General features: G+C 38.7%; 7 protein-coding genes across 7 annotated transcripts; 2 read left to right on the top strand and 5 right to left on the bottom strand.

Annotated features, from left to right (window-relative positions):
- Positions 1 to 1317: 1317 nt before the first annotated feature.
- Positions 1318 to 1958, bottom strand: EV154DRAFT_549898 (uncharacterized protein; the record flags this gene model as incomplete). Its single annotated transcript, XM_051604897.1, has 4 exons — positions 1822 to 1958; positions 1573 to 1765; positions 1464 to 1501; positions 1318 to 1392 (listed from the first exon to the last, which is right to left on the bottom strand). Coding segments are annotated over exons 1-4 (432 nt in total), but the record flags the coding sequence as incomplete, so codon positions are not given.
- A 315-nt stretch (positions 1959 to 2273) lies between these two features.
- Positions 2274 to 5072, top strand: EV154DRAFT_501617 (APG9-domain-containing protein). Its single transcript, XM_051600713.1, has 8 exons — positions 2274 to 2753; positions 2808 to 2921; positions 2973 to 3108; positions 3180 to 3605; positions 3663 to 3841; positions 3921 to 4185; positions 4243 to 4545; positions 4605 to 5072. Exons 1-8 carry the CDS (start codon positions 2389 to 2391, stop codon positions 4923 to 4925), a joined length of 2109 nt encoding a protein of 702 aa, XP_051459989.1. The 5' UTR covers positions 2274 to 2388; the 3' UTR covers positions 4926 to 5072.
- Positions 5073 to 5533: 461 nt separating this feature from the next.
- EV154DRAFT_146366 (1-pyrroline-5-carboxylate dehydrogenase) lies at positions 5534 to 7509 on the top strand. Its single transcript, XM_051594088.1, has 3 exons — positions 5534 to 5639; positions 5704 to 6014; positions 6095 to 7509. The coding sequence occupies exons 1-3, from the start codon at positions 5583 to 5585 to the stop codon at positions 7377 to 7379; spliced, it is 1653 nt and encodes a 550-aa protein (XP_051459990.1). The 5' UTR covers positions 5534 to 5582; the 3' UTR covers positions 7380 to 7509.
- A 127-nt stretch (positions 7510 to 7636) lies between these two features.
- Positions 7637 to 8210, bottom strand: EV154DRAFT_501622 (cytidine deaminase-like protein; the record flags this gene model as incomplete). Its single annotated transcript, XM_051600714.1, has 1 exon — positions 7637 to 8210. Exon 1 carries the CDS (start codon positions 8111 to 8113, stop codon positions 7640 to 7642), a length of 474 nt encoding a protein of 157 aa, XP_051459991.1. The 5' UTR covers positions 8114 to 8210.
- On the bottom strand, positions 8211 to 9868 carry EV154DRAFT_501623 (Arv1-like family-domain-containing protein). Its single transcript, XM_051600715.1, has 7 exons — positions 9778 to 9868; positions 9586 to 9720; positions 9481 to 9526; positions 9297 to 9404; positions 9167 to 9239; positions 8880 to 9025; positions 8211 to 8823 (listed from the first exon to the last, which is right to left on the bottom strand). The coding sequence occupies exons 1-7, from the start codon at positions 9862 to 9864 to the stop codon at positions 8666 to 8668; spliced, it is 753 nt and encodes a 250-aa protein (XP_051459992.1). The 5' UTR covers positions 9865 to 9868; the 3' UTR covers positions 8211 to 8665.
- A 509-nt stretch (positions 9869 to 10377) lies between these two features.
- On the bottom strand, positions 10378 to 14304 carry EV154DRAFT_439849 (pyruvate carboxylase). The gene is made up of 4 exons (XM_051596909.1): positions 14137 to 14304; positions 13955 to 14053; positions 13609 to 13852; positions 10378 to 13533 (listed from the first exon to the last, which is right to left on the bottom strand). Exons 1-4 carry the CDS (start codon positions 14242 to 14244, stop codon positions 10445 to 10447), a joined length of 3540 nt encoding a protein of 1179 aa, XP_051459993.1. The 5' UTR covers positions 14245 to 14304; the 3' UTR covers positions 10378 to 10444.
- Positions 14305 to 14837: 533 nt separating this feature from the next.
- Positions 14838 to 18957, bottom strand: EV154DRAFT_537048 (mate-domain-containing protein; the record flags this gene model as incomplete). Its single annotated transcript, XM_051604181.1, has 6 exons — positions 14838 to 15238; positions 15260 to 15874; positions 15977 to 17270; positions 17696 to 18057; positions 18154 to 18648; positions 18726 to 18957. The coding sequence occupies 6 exons, from the start codon at positions 18955 to 18957 to the stop codon at positions 14838 to 14840; spliced, it is 3399 nt and encodes a 1132-aa protein (XP_051459994.1).
- Positions 18958 to 19114: the final 157 nt, after the last annotated feature.

A 19114-nucleotide genomic window follows, 5' to 3' on the forward strand; every position in this document is an offset into this window, starting at 1 on the left:
GATACGTCTGGTGTATTTGTCAATGATATCATTCATTTTTAGCGTGGTTTTAATACCACTGAAGCTTTTAGCCGTAAAAGAAGTGTACATTATGGTTATGTGTGAAGAATAATTGATTTAGTCATATGCTCCGCTGATTGAAGCTTTGAGTATATCTCAATGATAATCAAAAAATTTCTTTCGTGCATTTTTTGTTACCCAAATACTGTCACCTTTATATTACCCTGCACAGGTATCTAAATCCGTAAGCATATATGACTTTAAGAATATGTTCCTGTAAATTTTAAATTGTTCCTAGACATAAAAAGCGGAGTGTATTTAATTGATATCAGCTATTTTTTCAGACTGTCATCAACATAGTTTTAAAATCGTAACTGCCCTTGCCTTGGACATTGTTTTTCTCAAATCTTTTGGCTGCACAAATAATAAAACTGTGGCCCAGAGAGGCATGTGGAATTATGGATTAAATATATTTGAAGACATTACATGCCCATAGTTTGTCATTTGGATGAAATTTATCAGAGTGATGTATTTTTTAATCTGTACAAAAAGATCATGCAAATGAGTGGGATAAACCATTCTTGGTGATATAGCATTTTTAAGCTCTAACCTGAAAAACAATGATAGTGAATGTTAAGATAAAACAAAATCCTCCTTAAAAGCTATTGCTGGTAGACTTTTTTTTTTATAGGTGATACGCATAATTTTAAAAATACGTTATTTCTGTAGCATGCTTGTCAAAAAGTACATGTATACGAAGTGGGAAATGTAATCCATCAGAAAGCTCTTAATGAATAAGCTGTTTTGCCTTTAGCGTAGGTTTATCATTTCCCCTTGTCAGTAAATGGAACCTTCCTTTTTTTAGCAAGGAAACTGAAATTTAACAATCTTTGGAATCATGTCCATTTTATACCGAGGGAGTTTATTTCAAAATACGTCTTGGCAAGGCCAATAAAAGAGAAACCCAAGTATAAAAATAAATAAATGATAAAGGGGTGTTTCATTGAATCTAAAAAAAAATGATCGACGTTACGGGACAACACACACGGCATAAATATTACATGCTAATTGTTAACAGTGGGTAGATACATTGGATAGAGTTGCTATGACAACTGTATTAGAATATGAACAGACGCGCAAACAGAATAAAAGACCAAAATTTGGTGTGCTTGTAACAGCCAGAATGCTGTTTTTTTTTTTTTTTTTTTTTTTGAAGTAAAGGTACACTAAAACTCATAAATATTGGCAACCGCAGCATGTAGTAACTCTTTGAAACAGTGGGCGATTTTGACCCATATTATACAGTTTATTTATTTTGTTCTTCAAGTGTGCCATTGTTGATAATAAAAGTGGTATATTTATAGATATTTGAATGGCATTGCTCGAAAGGAGCTACATAAAAAAGAGATTTTTTAATTAATATTAACATACCCCCTTTTTTTTCTATTCTTTATCTACATTACCAGTACCGTTTCCGTTTTTAGAACACATAAATGTTGTGCTAAAGCGAGTTGTTAATAAGACTGTTGGCGAACAGATATATATTTAAAAAAAGATGATTTCTTAACCTACTTTCCGCTTACACACATGGAGTAATTTCCATTTGGCATATCAACGGGAATTGTCCAAATATCATGAGAGAAATTTTGAGTGTTATTACTTGCTGTCCAATTTGTTAGTGGAAAGCCTTCAATTGTTGTGTTTGTTTCGACATTCGTCAATTTAGCAGAAGCAGACCAAATTCTTGTCATACCCATAGAATGCACTGACAATTTAGTGTAAATAGAGTATTCAATAATTCACGCTTTTTCCCTTTCTTACCTGCATATCTGATGTCCATGACATCTTTTGGGTGATAGATACCGTTTTGAGGAGGGCCGTAAATATAAATATCGTCAGATAAAACGATTTGAACTAGAACGAACAGCAGAAAGATATATTGAAACATTGGATGTGTTGAGTGGTAGAGAAGAGAGAAACAAAGAGATTCAATGTGCCTTTTATATTCCCAATTTTTTTTTTTTTTTTTAATAAAAGTTTGTTTTGGTTTTACCCCCCGAAACCCCTCTCAAGAAAACAAATATTTAATAAAGAACTCGATACGAAAATAACTTGATTGTCATGAAGAAAAATACAATTTACATGCGTTCAAACAATATTAGTTTTTATTCGAATTCAAAGTGCGAATGCGTTAATTGCTTCTTTTGGACGCCGATTGAACATTGAAAGATCACCAGAAATGCATGAATGGAGTTTCCCTTTTTCCGTGACTGTCCATTGACAGAACAGCTGAAGCATCACCTGTGTGTGGGGCGATTGGAGACATTCACTAGCCGCAGTACGTATGCCCTTATCTTTTTTTCACCTTTTTCCCTCGAAATACATGGCATGTCCAATTCAAGACTATTACAAGAGTATTCAGACGACGAAGAATTTACTTTAAATCCAGTCCATGAAACGGTTGCTGATAACAGCAGATATCTAAACGGTAGTCTGCAACGACCGTATTTTCAAACCACTGACTCTTCGGACAATGAAGACATGGAAGCTCCACCATCTCTCATTCTGGAGCGTGCATCTCCAATACAGACCCATCATAGACCTTCAACAAGAGACCATGTCACTACTTATGATCGTACCATGTGGCGTTGGGCTAATGTAGAAAATATGGACGATTTTTTTAATAGAGTGTATGAATATTTTCAGGGAAAAGGCATTTATTGTATATTATTAGCTAGACTGTTGAACCTGCTGTAAGTTTCTAAAACAAACAGTGGTACCTTGTCTTGACCCCCTTTCTCTTCTAGAACTTTGGCATTCATAATTCTCTTTTCAACATTTCTAATCGGTTGCATAAACTACTCTGAAATAACATCTCGACACAAGCTATCTGACGTCGTTGAGCCTCAGTGCATTTCAAAGTGAGCCTCTTTAAGTCTTTGTTGTTGGGCGTATGATTAACTTTAATATAGGCTTTCCGCTACAAAATTCTTATTCTTGTCAATATTTGTAGCATGGTGGATCTGGCAAGGAATTCGATTTATAACAGACATACCAATGCTGAAAGAAATGCATAATTTTTATACCCATCTTTTACTTATTCCAGACGTAAGCTTTTGTTGAAGATCTACATGAACGCCAAAAACTGACTCCCTTTATATATATTTATATCTATATAGCAAGATATGCAAACTGTATCATGGCAAACTGTATTAGATCGTATTATTGATATACGAGAGACCAACCCCAATGTGTCCGATATTCGACTCACAGAACACGATGTTGCAAGTCGAATTATGCGAAAAGAGAATTACTTGATTGCGTTATTTAACAAGGATCTATTGAATATCACCATACCTTTACCGTATTTAAACAAGAAACACATTTTCACAAGAGATCTAGAATGGAATTTAACTTTCTGTCTATTGGGGTTTGTATTCGATCATCGAGGCCAAATGAGAAAGCGATTTTTAAAGGAAAAGAACAAGCATGTTTTGGTAGCTGGATTGAAAAGAAGATTTATTTTTATGGGCTTATTGAACTTTGCCTTGTCGCCCTTTATTCTCGCCTATTTGATTTTGCACTTTTTCTTTCGTTATTTTGAGGTAAAAAAGTGATCTCAAAAGACCCCCTTCCTAATTCACTGATAAATTTTATAATAGGAATATCACAAAAATCCAGGAGAAATGGGGTCAAGGGGATATACGCCATTTGCCAAGTGGAAGTTTCGTGAATTTAACGAACTACCTCATTTGTTTCGTAATCGTATCAGCCAAAGTTATGAATTCGCTAATCTTTACATCAACCAATTTCCCAAAGAAAAAACTATTCTTGCAGCAAAGTAAGGTTTAACAACAGAAGAAATGGGGGTGGGGGGAAAGAGTAAAATTGAAGAGACTAACCCCATGAAAAATGATTAGATTTGTATCTTTTCTTGCAGGATCTTTTGCCGGTGTTTTAGCACTTTTTACTCTGTTTGATTCTGAAGCACTACTCAATTTTGAAATCACACCGAATGGGACAGTTTTGTTTTACTTGGGCATCACAGGAACGATATTCGCTGTTACACGAGGAATGATACCTGATGAAAATCAAGTGTTCGAGCCCGAGAGATTGTTACGACAAGTTGTGGAACATACACATTATTTACCCGCAGAATGGAAACACAAGTTGCATACGGACCAAGTAAAAGAACAAGTCAATCTAAAGTTTATTCGGATTTTAACTTTTATGTCCTAATAGGTGCGAGGGGAGTTTTGCTTGCTATTTGATTATAAAGTGGGTGTATTTTTGCAAGAGCTCACTAGTGTAATCTTTGCTCCGCTTGTATTGTGCTTATCTTTACCAACCAGTGCAGAACAGATAGTGGACTTTTTTAGAGAATTTACAATTCATGTGGATGGATTGGGGTATGTATGTAGTTTTGCTCAGTTTGATTTTGAGAGACATGGTAACGTAAATTACGGAGTGCAAGGCGTTACCACGGAGGACGAGTATTACCTTAGCAAGCAAGGAAAGATGGAAAAGAGCTTCATCAGCTTCAAGGTAATACACCAAAAGATGAATCATCTTTTTTTTTTTCATAAACTGACGAATTAATCTAGGCCAATCATCCCAAGTGGATACCACAAGATTTAGGTGGGTCAATGTACTTGTCTCGACTTACGGAATTCAAGAATCAAAAAAGGCATGTTCATATTCAAGAAGAAGATTCCGATGATGAACAAGTTGAAAGGAGGAGACCCGAGAAGCAACCAATGCGACTAAATCAATATGGCATACCTGATGTTGTACCTAGTAATTTAGGTGATTCATTTGCAGCAAACCAAAGATGGAACCAACAAGAAGACGCGATTGATAAAAAAGAGGGCATGATGGGCTTATTAAATCAATTTTATGATTTGAGTAATAATCCAACTACCTAAAGTAGTGTTTTTTCCCACAGTGTAAAACCAATCAGCTTTCGTGATTATACAAAATTTCGGATGCCTCATCTTGGTACCTCCCTTTTTTTGACGTCTGTTTATCTTTTATCAAAAATTAAATAAAAAATCTATTCCTTATCGTTCGAATTAGTGTTGTTTTTAAATCTTGTTTGTTTATAGTGCTAAACTCATTTTCTGTATGCAACGTCTAAATTGCTTTAGATGATCTCAAAATAATCTTTGAGTTGCCGATGCCACCATAGAAACCCCTTCCTCCCTCCCTAAAACTCTATTTACCTGGAAACCATATTGTGCGTATATTTATCTGTTTGATTTGACAGGATGAACTGCAATCGTTCATTTGCTTGAAGATGAACATACAAGATAGCAGTAATCTTTATTTTTAAAAAAAAAAAAAAACTTAGCGGTATTTCATTTTTCAGATGCCTTTTAAATGCCTACAATTTACTTCATGCTTCAAACGCATTTCCGGGAATTGCCGGGCTTAAAAACAGTAAAAAAGGGAAACGCGGGGACTTAGACTTGACGTTAGGTGAGCCAATCATAGATTGACAGTATGAAACTATAAAAGCTGTCCGTGTTGACATCAACTCCCTTTTTTCTTCTTCTTTTATCTTTATCTATCATAAAAATATAATGGCCACTCCTACTCTTGCCCACTTTAAGTTACCTCAAATCGACAACGAGCCTATGGTAAGAAATGGAACAATGCATACAATGTAATCGCGTTCGCTGACATTTCTATCTTTTTTTGTAGCTCAACTATGCTCCTGGTTCTGCTGAAAGAGTCAAGATTGAAGCAGCTGTAAAGGCTATGGTTGCTCAAGGTACAGTCGAAATCCCTGTTGTCATCAATGGTGAAAAGATCTTTACCGGTAAGGTTTCTGAACAATTAAACCCTTCCAACCACAAGTCTGTTGTCGCCAAGTATCATGAGGCAGATGCTGTTCTTACCCAAAGAGCTATCGATGGTGCTTTGGCTGCTAAAGAAAAGTGGGAATCCCTTCCTTTCAATGATCGCGTTGCTGTCTTCTTGAAGGCCGCTGATTTATTAGCCACTAAGTACAGGTAAGGAAACAAGCGTCGCATAGTAAAGCGTGAGAAACTTGTGTCACCCGAAAAGCTAATACTTTTTTTATTTTTTCTAGATACAAGGTCATGGCTGCTACTATGCTTGGTCAAGGTAAGAATATCTGGCAAGCCGAAATTGATGCCGCTGCAGAGCTCTGTGATTTCTTGCGTTTCAACTGCAAGTATGCAGAAGAAATTTATTCTCAACAACCTCCCAAGAATGCTTCTGGTACTTGGAACCGTACCGAATTCCGTGGTCTCGAAGGTTTCGTTTTGGCTGTTTCTCCCTTCAACTTTACTGCCATTGGTGGTAACTTACCTGCTGCTCCTGCTTTGATGGGTAACGTTGTTCTCTGGAAGCCCTCTCCTGGTGCTGTTCACTCTAACTACTTGGTTTATGAAATCCTTGTTGAGGCCGGTTTGCCTGCTGGTGTTATTCAGTTTGTTCCTGGACCTGCTGAAGAAATCTGTGGTCATGCTATTGCTTCTCCTGATTTTACCTCTCTTCATTTCACTGGTTCCACCCATGTCTTCCGTAAGTTGTGGAGAGAGATTGGTAACAATATTGATAACTATAAGAGTTACCCTCGTGTTGTTGGTGAGACTGGTGGTAAGAACTACCATTTGTTGCATCCTTCTCTTGATGAAGATGGTGTTCGTCACGCTGCTCTTCAAACCATTCGTGGTGCCTTTGAGTACCAAGGTCAAAAATGCTCTGCTTGTTCTCGTGCTTACATTCCCTCTTCCAAGTTTGCTCAGTTCAAGAAGGATATCGTTGAGGAACATGCCAAGATCTCTCAAGGCCCTGTCACCGAATTCCATCATTTCTCAGGTCCTGTTATCAACAAGTTTGCCTTTGACAAGATCAAGTCCTACATTGATCATATTGCCGTAGATGATGATTCTGAAATCATTGCTGGTGGTAAGTGTGATGACTCTGTCGGTTACTTCATCGAGCCCACTATCATTGTTACCAAGAACAAGTTTGCCAAGACCTTGACCGAAGAAATCTTTGGTCCTGTTGTTACCATCTATGTTTATGAGGATGCTGATTTCGAAGCAACCTGCAAACTTGTTGGAGAAACCACTCAATATGGTTTGACTGGCGCTTTCTTTGCCAAGGATCGTGACTCCATTGTAAAGGGTTCCAACTTGTTGCGTAATACCGCAGGTAACTTCTATATCAATGATAAATGTACTGGTGCTGTGGTTGGTCAACAACCTTTCGGTGGTGGACGTGCTTCCGGTACTAATGATAAGGCTGGTTCTTGGTCTCTTTTGACTCGTTTCATCTCTACTCGTACCATCAAGGAATCTTTTGTTCCTATCGAACACTTTGTTTATCCTTCTAACGCTGTCTAATTAAGACAGCTATAAGAAAGAAAAAATTTTCATCCTCTTGATTCTTAAACCAACAAACCATCCAATTGTAACCAAGAAAAAAGGAAAATTCATTAGACCAAAAATACTTTATATACACCCTGGATTTCTCTTTTCTTCTTGTTTACGGATGGGGAAGAGTTTAGCATTAAAGTTTGAAAAATTGTATAGTATATAAATCACATCTCTTTTCCTATTGTATCAATAAATAAAAACTCTTGTTTTCCCGTCCCCTCTCCTTTTTATTTTTGTTTCAAAATATGTTGATTTGGCGCTAAACATGCATCTTGTACATCGGGCACAATCAGAACTTGAATTCCTTCTCGTTCTAAAAGGCTAATTCCTTCACAGCTAACCAAATTTGGAGGCTCTCTTACGCCAACCACGACACGCTTTATTCTAGCCTCAATAATTCGGCTCACGCATGGTCTATTTCCTGACAATCGGACCGAGCAGGGCTCCATGGTAGTATACATAGTACAGTCTTCCAAATTTTTGTCTTCAAGTTTTGCTAAAGCACATTCCTCCGCATGTGTATTACCGGGTAATTCGCGTGAGTAACCAACACTAAGTAACTCCCCATGACGAACAATGGCAGCACCTACACAATAAGCTTGGGGGGCAGGAATCGATTTATTAGCCTCTTCAATGCAAACTTGCATGTATTTGAGATCTGTAGCATCATGAGTGTAGGGTGTTCCGTATGGATCGGTCATAGTTAGTTTTGTAGTTTTTTTTTATAAAAAAAAGGGGGGGTGACAGAGGAGATTAGTAAAATTAAGTAGTCTGTCAGAAAAAGGTGCATGTAACCCTTCAAAATGAGATGCATTTTATCCAGGTGTGAGTGAATATTAAGTAGTTATCTCTTCGAAAGCAGCGTGAAAAGTAAAATATTACATAATTCAGTGAAGTTTCATATTATAAAATAAGTTGAACCTCATTATTTTTCATATTGGTATTTGTTAGGCACTAACCGGTAAACTAAATCTTGTCTCTCGACAACTGCATAACCGCCAATATCCGCAGCATATTAGATTCTTGGATAGTCGGCGTTGCTTTAAATTCTCTACCGTCATTAAAGTCAAATGTTTAAAAAATAAAACACATGATGTCTCAACTTTTACAGCTCTACCAAAGTAACAAATAATGACGCGGTAAAATATAGGTAAAGAGAAATGACATTCGGTAGTCATCTATCCACATTCAACAACCAAGTAGCGCTACCAATATAAAAACCCGTCTCAATAGACAAATGATTTCTTTATTTTTTATATGCTTACCCATCTTGACTTTGCAAGGTAAGAGACGCCTTCAATAGTATCGTCGAAATACGTCAGGTTTAAAAATAAAAATTGCGCACAAATTCTACCGAGTATACCAAATGAAATTATCATTAACGTTTGAAAATAGGGTATATCCATGTACACTAGAGACAATTGTTAATGTCAAAAAAAACACACAATTTATGTATTACTTCCATACCCGATAATGCTTCTGTGTTGGAAGCCAAGACAATGATACTGACCAGCCATGAATACTCTAACTGCTTGTAATCCCAGATAACCATCAAGATTAACAGCATTTTCCCAAAACTGGATATAATCAATGCCATCGAAACGTAGTTGTACCTGCAAAAAAAGGAAAGGAAGTTACAATCAGCTTCGCCATCGTTTTATTATAATCAATGCCATCGAAACGTAGTTGTACCTGCAAAAAAAGGAAAGGAAGTTACAATCAGCTTCGCCATCGTTTTATTATCCCAATTTTACCTTATCCTCTTCTCTTGGTTTCGGAAGTACCATCTGATAGCAACGTTGATACAGCAATGAAATACAATGAACTCTAATGCGATAGACAATGTTAGAAACGTATATCCAATGATAGGATCCTAACTTTTACCGAATATGCAAAGTGCTAAAATGTAAAGGTATTGATAATAAAGTGGTTGTTGAATGAATTTTGAATCATATTCTGTGTAATATCTCTCTAATCTAAACCATTTGATGTCTAAAAGATAAAGCACAATTAATCTTTTTTTTTTGGGGGGGGACTTCAAAAGCCGATCGTGTATTGCTTTACTTACAAACCTCAAAAAGGATCAGCAGTATTGCAAACCTAAATACATGCGGCTATCAAAATATATCAGACGTATGTTACTTTACATATAAAAACAAGCCATCTCACTCACTTCGACGCCGTCTTGTTCGGTTATTCTGTTAATTAAAAGGTGTCTATATACTTGCGGCTTATGCAATAACATGTCGATGAATATAATAATAAAATCATGTTCAATATATTTGTCTGCAAATTTATTACAACGATGCTAAATTTAACATTAGCTTTGGAAGGGCATTTGCTTTGGATCCCGTGGTCAACTTACACAAGTTGTCAATCGAATATTATCTTTACTGTATTGGGTATATAAATTTTGTACAGAATTTCCACATTCTACACAAGTGCTGGTCATTCCGTTGTTAAAATAACGGTTTCATGTATGGCCTTCGAAATACTTAAATCTTGTATGTGAAATCAGCCGTCACATTCTCCAAATACCAATGCTATGAAGCGTTTTTCTGCTAACACTTCTAGTAGCTTCATTGACTTTAGTTCTTAAAACCCACTCACTTGGCAGAAGTTTTTGATGGTTGACCTAGGAGTCAACTCTACGCAAGAGGGTGATACTTTACATCTACAAGCCTTTGTTCATAATGTTACAACTACAGTGAAGCCTTGGAAGATGTTTTCTTTAGAACTCATATCTAAACTTGTTTGATTTTTTTTTTTTTCTCGAAGAATAAAAGGAATGTCAAAACTACATATTAGTATGCCAACGTTGACGGTTTTTTGTTTCTTTAATAAAAGTACTGTTGATATAGTAGTCTATTATCCATTATAGTAATACACTTCCAATGGAAAAAAAACACTCTTTTTTTTTTTGACATGAATGGTTCAACTTCACTAAACTATTTAATACTGAATTTGCTTGTAACAAAATAAGACCTTACACTGTCTTTTATTTTAAAATGATATATATATATAAAAAAAAATTACTCTCCATGAATTTGAATGACTAAATCACCCGAACTTAAATTATCTCCAACTTGTGCAACGACACGATCCACTCTACCAGCAATAGGAGCAGTGACCACCGTTTCCATCTTCATGGCGCTCAATACCGCAATTTGTTCACCGGCCTTAAGCAACTGACCCGGCTTGACCTTGACCTCAATCACTACACCCGACATGGGAGCAGCCACATCGCCAGGGACAGCCAAGTTTGCCTTTTCGCGGGTAATATTCTCCACCTCGGCATTGTTATCCGTAATACCCACCGCACGGATCTCACCATTCAACTCGAACCAGACATCACGTTTACCACTGGAATTAATGGGTCCCACCGCCATCAACTTGATAATCAATGTCTTTCCTTCCTCGATCTCAACCTGGAACTCTTCGCCGATGGTGGGTTTACAGAGGAAATAACGTGTAGGAAGAACAGAAAGGTCGCCGTATTGGTTCACCGTATCACGATAATCTGCAAAGACACGAGGGTATAATGCAGCTGAAATCACATCATAGTCACGAATATTGCTACCATATTTGGCTGTCAATTCGGTCTTCAAACCAGCAAGATCCAACGGCTCTAATGTAGCACCAGGACGACCATTGATGGGAGGTAAGTCTCGAATGATGTTGGATCTCAAGGGTTCAGGGAAACCACCATAAGGTTGACCAAGGTAACCTTGAAAGAACTCAACCACCGAGGTAGGGAATGATAAAGTAGAGGCCTTTTCAACTACATCCTCTCCACTTAATGAATTCGAGACCATGAATTGAGCCAAATCACCCACCACTTTGGAAGAAGGTGTGACCTTTACCAAATCACCACAGATCTTGTTAGCCTCTGTATACGCTTTTTTGATCTGAATCCATTGGGAACCAAGACCTAATTGCTGTGCTTGGAACATCAAATTGGTATATTGACCACCGGGCATCTCATGATCATAGACACCGGAATCAGCTGCCTTTACATTAGCTTCAAAGGGAGAGTACAAGAGACGCGCTTGTTCCCAATAGGAATTCAAAGCATGAATGTTTTCCAAGCTAATGCCGGTACCTAGGTTGGTCTGTTCCAAGGCTGCTACAATAGCGCCCATGGAAGGTTGGGAAGTCATACCTGACATGGAATCAATAGCCGCATCCACAATATCTGCACCTGCTGCTGCTGCAGCCAGCATAGAGGCAACACCTGTACCTGCTGTATCGTGCGTATGCATATGGATGGGTAAATCAGGGAACATTTTACGCAAGGTACCTACTAACAAGGTGGCTGCACCTGGCTTCAAAAGACCCGCCATATCCTTGATGCCCAAAATGTGAATACCTTCGTCCACAAGTTGTTGTGTCAACTTCACATAGTAATCAAGATTGTACTTGGTCTTCTTGATATCACATACATCTCCAGTGTAACAAATACTGGCTTCAATCACACCACCGGCTTTTTTCACAGCGTCAATACCCAGTTTCATGTTCTCCACGTAATTCAATGAATCAAAGATACGGAAAATGTCCATACCGGCCTTGACAGCCTTGTCACAGAATTCATAAACCACGTTATCGGGGTATGAGGTATAACCAACGGCATTGGCTCCACGCAGCAACATTTGGAAGGGAATGTTGGGCACGGCTTTACGAAGTTTCATTAAACGATCCCAAGGGTCTTCATGCAAGAATCGCATAGCCACATCAAAGGTGGCACCACCCCAACATTCAAGTGAAAAGGCGTTGGAGAGACCATGGGCTGTTGTATTGGCGATACGAAGTAAATCAATGGTACGCACACGTGTAGCCAATAAACTTTGATGAGCATCACGCCATGTTGTATCCATAATCAAGACACCGGGGTGAGCACGCACAGCCTTTGCAAATCCAGCGGGACCCTGATCCAGTAAGACCTTACGCCAGCCTTCTGGAGCAGGCAGATTGACATTGACACTTTGGCCATTGGCGTCTTCCAAGATAGGTATCTCGATCTCGTCCTTGTAGGTGGATTCGCCTACTTGTCCCTTGATTTGAGATCCATTCACAGCAACATCACCTAGATAACCCAATATACGTTGAGCACGGTTCTGATATTGTACAAGTTCAAAGAGATCGGGTGTATCATCAATAAAGGTAGTCCAGCAGTTACCGGTCATGAACGTATCATAGGTGACGAGACGTTGCAAGAAGGGGATATTGGTCTTGACACCACGAATACGGAACTCGACGAGAGCACGTACAATTTTTCGACGCGCGACTTCAAAGGTAGAGCCAGTACAGGTGACTTTGACCAGAAGCGAATCATAATGAGGCGTGATGACGGCACCAGCATAACCTGCACCACCGTCCAAACGAACACCATTACCGCCTGAAGAACGGTAGACTTCGATCTTACCTGTATCAGGCTGGAAATTCTTTTCGGGATCCTCCGTGGTGACACGACATTGGATAGCGTAACCCCGTTGACGGATACGTTGTTGAGTCAAGCCCAATTGAGGCAACAAGGCACCTGCCGCAATCTGAATCTGAGCAGCCACAATATCAATGCCTGTAATTTCCTCCGTAATGGTATGTTCCACTTGAATACGAGGATTGATCTCGATAAAGTAATGACGATTTTGAGCATCCACCAAAAACTCAGCGGTACCTGCGTTCTTGTATTTGACGGCTTTGGCAATCTTGATAGCATCGGCTAAAATGGCTTCACGACACTTGTTATCCAAGTTTTTGGCTGGTGCGATTTCCACCACCTTTTGATGACGACGCTGAACAGAGCAATCACGTTCGAACAAATGAACAACGTTACCTGCACGATCTGCAAGAAGTTGGACTTCAATATGGCGTGGTTTATCCAGGAAGCGCTCGATAAAGACAGTACCGTCACCAAATGCAGCCAATGCCTCGGATTTCGCACGGTTGAAGGAATCTTCAAAGGAAGCAGCATCTCGTACCACTCGCATACCTCTTCCACCACCTCCCATAGCAGCTTTAATAATAACTGGGAAACCATGTTTCTCGATAAATTCTTTTCCATCTGTGAAAGCACTGACGGGTCCAGGTGTGCCAGGAACAACAGGTACATCACATTGCATGGCTGTAACAAAAAAAAAAAACAATAAATAACTATTTTTTTTTTTTGAAACACTTTACCAAAACGAAAAAAGCTTACCAATTGTTCTAGCCTTTGTTTTATCACCTAAACTGTCAATCACTTCATGCGTGGGTCCAATAAATGTAATACCGGCTGCCTCAACTTTACGAGCAAACTCTGCATTTTCGGATAAGAAACCATAACCCGGATGAATCATGGACACGTTTTTTTCTTTGGCGATACGAATGATTTCATCTTGAGCCAAATAAGCACCAACGGGTGTGAACTGACCTAAATGACCAATTTGATACGCTTCATCCGCCTAAGAAAGATAAAAGATGTATTTTTTTAATACGAAAAAAATAATAATAAAAAAAAGCCGTGTTTGTTTGTTTTTTTTTTTTGTTGGGGGAAGGTGTCTTACTTTATAACGATGCATAGATAACCTATCTTCGTTTGAAAAAATAGCGACAGTTCTCATGGAAAGTTCATGTGCAGTACGGAAACAACGAATAGCAATTTCCTATAGAAAAAAAGAGAGAGTGAGAGAAAGCGCTTTTGAGTATAGAAAGGGAAATGTGGCCCCTCGATTGGAATAGTACTTACACCACGGTTCACAACCATCAATTTACGCAAGTTACCCATCACTTCACTGTTTCGACGGATCGTCTCTACAGAGTGTTCGCGTGCAGGCGGTTTTAAATTTTGTGACATTTTTTTTTTTTTTTTTAATAAAAAAAGTAAATCGTGTAAAGAAGAGGAAAAGGTGTTTTCTTTTTTTTTTTCGTTTTAAAACTGTTTAAAAAGCTGTTTTTTTATACTACAAAATATACGTTAATGCGCTTGCTTTCTGTAACACATAACGTCAAAAAAAACAAATTACGTCTTTTGTCAGACGATACACATCTCTATCATAGACAACTATTGTTTCGGGTTCGTAGTATAAAGTCTTGTCACGCATTCAATAAATAACGCTTGCCTTTAAATGTCCAAATAAAGTCTGTACGTTACCCAACTTCTTCATAGTACTCTATTTTTTAAATGATAAACATGATGTTGTTTATTATAAACAAGGTTTGAACAAAAGGGTACAATTATCTTTCATCACGTTTTGTTTTCTTACTGTATGAAACAAGTTTTATTTAAACATGAATTTTTGTCCTACTCTAAAATGGAATGTTTTAAACAATAAAGAAAAAAAAAAAAAAAGGGAAGAAGGAGAAAGGAAGTGACTCCCCCCCCCTTCCCGTATCTCAGCCAGTTGGGGGAAGCCTGATTAGAAGCGTAAAACAATGAATAAGGCCAGCTTAGGAAGATTGAAACGATCTGACCACCACATCGCTTGCCATAAGCGAACTATGTTCTAACAAGAAGAACTCGAGATCTTGCCAACCCCCACCCACACGTATCAAGACCTTGTTGTTTTTAAATTGACCTCCTCTTCGATCTCCATAAGTCATTAATTTACAGGTGTACATTTTTTTACCTCCCATAGAAGACATACTAAGCTCGTTTCCAAAGTAATACCGGCCCGGTTGTGCCTTTTGACATTTGATGGAGATAGGACTGGCATTGACAATCTGGCTCACCTCCACATCCAAGGGATCCTTTGGGTCTGGGTGATAGACACTGTCCTCATGAAAGGAGATTTCCATAGTCGATGGTTTATGACGTAATGCAGGCATCGATTGTTTCTTTCGTAAGGGTTCTCTGTACGATGCATAATCACTCTCGTGAGAGATCACATATTTAGGTATGGGCGGAACAGGTGGTGGCGCTTTGTTCGTTGTGTTATTATGATGGCGTACTTGTGACCTTGGACGGGGTATCATGGGTGAAGGCAATTCTTCTTTAGGCGTTTTAGGCCTTGGTATCAGTGAAGGCGTCACAGATCGTCTCATCCCTGTAGGCGACATCACTCGGTTCGTCATTAAATCTCCCATACTACTCTTGGATCGTATTGTTTGTGTTCGATTCGTTCGACTCGTAGGCGGATTCGGTGTCTTGGACCTGGCGTTAGGTACTGGCCTTTCCACACTCTGCGATCGTGAACTACTTCGCATTGTGTTGGAGGAAGGTGGCCTTGTATTCTGTAATTTCATTAGATCCACACCATAATATCGTTCATCTTCATCATAGAAATCTTCACGTTTCATCGTATTACTTCCGTTTCTAGTCGGTCTTGGTGTTTTGGTTTGTCTGCTTACGGAATTTCTTGTTTGTTGTTGTTGTTGTTGGTGATGAGGAGGTGGTGGAGTGGATGAGCCCACGGACGAAGAGTCGGATAAACTGCCACGTAGTAAAGACTGATGATCAGCATTGCTTTTACGTGGTGAAGATCGACCTAGAGAATGTCTCCCCAGGCCACTATTGGGAGTGATGCTTCTAACACTACGATCGTAGGAGGGTTCAGGTGTTCTATAGCGTATACCTTTCCATCCGTGACGACTATCTGAAGACGGACTACTTGTTGAAGAAGAAGCAGCAGAGGAAGTGGATGTAGTTGAAGAAATGATGCGTTCTGTTTCTACCAGATCTCGCATACGTAATTCATCCATCACATCCTTAAGATGGTTCCATCGTTGTATCATGGAATCATGTCGCTGCGCTGTTGAATTATCTCTGGAAGCACGAGCAGCAATACCATTTCCTAACATACCCAACATGCGATCAATGCTGGGAGTATAGTACTTGTACTTGGCTTCAAAGCTCTTTTCGATAGATTTGAACTTTTCTTTATCGACGGGTGGTAAAGAGTTTGTTGGATTAGGGTGAAATGAACGTAAAAAAGATTTGGAAAATTTGTCAAAAGTACTTGTGGGTTGAGAGGCTTGCCATTCTCTTGTTTGATTGATGAGAGTATAGCATTGAACGACGGATCTATCGAGACCATCAATCATCACATCGACCTGGTCAGCAACTCGACGAAAGACGGCTAACCAACGATCTTCCTTGTGCTCGAATTTTAATTCGTCACGTTCATATTGCAATAATTCCCATTTTTCCTTGACCTTTTCAAAGCGTCTGTTTAAGTTGGAGTCTGGAGTGGCATCCGTAATGCGATGGTAGATGAGTTCGATGGACTGCAGTAGAGGTTCGAAGGCAGCATCGATATCCAGCATCAATTGATCGTCCTTATTGGATTGTAGCCATTTTGTAGGTTCTGCTTCTTCCAGCGTGTGATCTGAAGAAGAGGTAGAAGTGGTAGGAAAGGGTAATGCATGTTTTCTCTCCTGAAAGTCAAATATCATGGTAGATATATCGTCAATTTGTAGTAAGAGTCGCTCAACGGCTGTTGTCAATTCCTTTTGATTATTACTGGTGATCAATTGCTTTTTCACGGAGGCTAAAAAGTGTTGTAAACTAGACCATTCGGACTGGATACGAGTGATTTTCATTTGTTGCTGTTGTTCTTGTAACTGAGGCTGATCTCCTTTATCCAATATAATGTCACTTAGATCAGAGAGAACAGGGATGAGAGGCTCCATGCGAAGCATGCAATTTTCAAGCGGTTCCAGATCTTGTCCGTTGGAGTCATCTTGTAGTACTTGTTGTTCTAGTGTAAACGTGGCCAAATGTATAGACTCCAGTGCTTGCGATATTTTATTTATAATCGTCCCGAATACATGAACAAGTTCTGAATGTGAAAGTGCATCATGAGAATTAAATACATGTTCGATTTCCTTATCTGGGAGTGATATTTGACCTAAAGTTGTTGTCATGAATATTAAGGTATCTTTCTTTTTTTTTTTTATATATATATATATATACAACAATTATTATTATTATTAAAACAAGTAAATGAATAAAATATCACACCCACTGTTAGTACCTTTTTTATTTCGCTTAAAAAAAAAAAAATTAAGGGATATTACTAAAGTTATGAAATAAACAAAAAAGATATTGAATAATAAAAAGGTCTTTATTAAAACAAGCTAATCAGGAGTTCAGACTTTACTATTGTTATAAAATGAGGTGGTACAGTAATTTTAAAAAAAAAAGAAAAAAGAAGGGGGGGTCTATGGACGGGACGGGGGGTTGTCGGGGGTTAGGTTTTGTATGATACATGTGATTGATTTATAAAAGAGAAAGTGAGAGAAAGGTATAAAAAGGGGGGGAAAAGTTAGACTTGATGATGAATGATCTTATCTTCATCTGTTCGCACTCTTGCTTGAGCTCGTTTGACTTCACTAAACCAGTCAATCGTCAGCAAGAACAAGACTTCTGCAAAAGCCACCAAGAATAATGCGACTGTTAATCCAGTCCATAATCCAGACAATGCCCAATTCATCTTGAACGTTAAAAAGAATCCAAACGGTAAAGCCAGTAAATAGTACGCAACCAAATTGATCCACGCCGCTACACTTTGTCGACCTAAACCACGTATCACTCCCCCTCCCACACTGGCAATACCATCCGCCACTTGAAATATCGCACAGATGGGTAATACACGTGCCACCATCCTGATCACTTCTGGATCTGATGAAAACAAATATCCTAACCGTGTCCTTGTCAACAAGAAGAAGCCTGAATTCACACATCCAAACAAGACTGCAAATAAGACAGCAGTGATGGCTGCCGTACGTGCCTTGGCTCCTGTGATTCCACCGCCTAACGAATTACCAACTCGGTTGGTAGCGGCCACAGAAATCCCCATGGGAACCGTATAGGTTGCAGAAGACAATGTTAATAATATACTTTGTGCTGCCAAATCCGTGGTACCGAGATAACTCGCTGCCAATGACGATACTTCAAACGCCGTCCATTCTGCACAGATGATAATAATCCCACTAAAAGCCAGCTTTAGAAATGGCCACCATCCTGTCAAACATTCGCGAGTCCATCCTCCCCAGCCTTCGGATCCTCTCACGTATTTGATATACGCTAAGAGTAACAGAAACATTAACCAATAACTGAAACTTGTGGCTAAAGGGGCTCCTATAAAGCCCATGCCAAACGTATAAACAAACGTGTAATTCAATACGAAATTCAATGGAGCTGTTACGAGCATAGAATAGGTCGATGCGTGCATGATACCTTGTGCTTGAAGGTATCGTTTGGTTGCTTCAAATGCAATATATGCTGGTGCTCCAGGTAAAAGATATCTTAAAAACAAGCCTTTATAAAATGAAAGAAAAAAAAATTTAATTTAGTTTAGGAAATTTTTTAACTTTTTTTAATTTTTAATTTTTTACCTGCAAATTCAGCTAGTTCAGGATCTTGATCGAATGACAACATGATTGAAGTGGCATTCCACCAGACACATGCAATAGGTATAAAGAGGAGAGCTAATACAAGATAGGCTCGTTGTAGATGCACGCCAATGATGGTTTTATCTTTAGCACCCGTCCAACCTTGAGAGCATAAAGTGTCGAGTGCAGTGGTGGTACCATAAGCGATACTCCAAGCTGAGACGTTGACAAACATGGAAGCCAAAGCTGAAGCGCCTAATTCTACCGAGCCCTTTTGTAAAAAAAAGAGAAGAATAAAAAAAAATATTGAATATTTCTGTAACGAGTTTCAATGGCTCTTTTTATATATATTACCAGATGGCCCAGTGTAAATATACTGGCTAATTGAAACG

The sequence above is a fragment of the Mucor mucedo genome (assembly GCF_025094135.1).
Source record: "Mucor mucedo strain NRRL 3635 chromosome Unknown EV154scaffold_24, whole genome shotgun sequence".
Classification (NCBI taxonomy): domain Eukaryota; kingdom Fungi; phylum Mucoromycota; class Mucoromycetes; order Mucorales; family Mucoraceae; genus Mucor; species Mucor mucedo.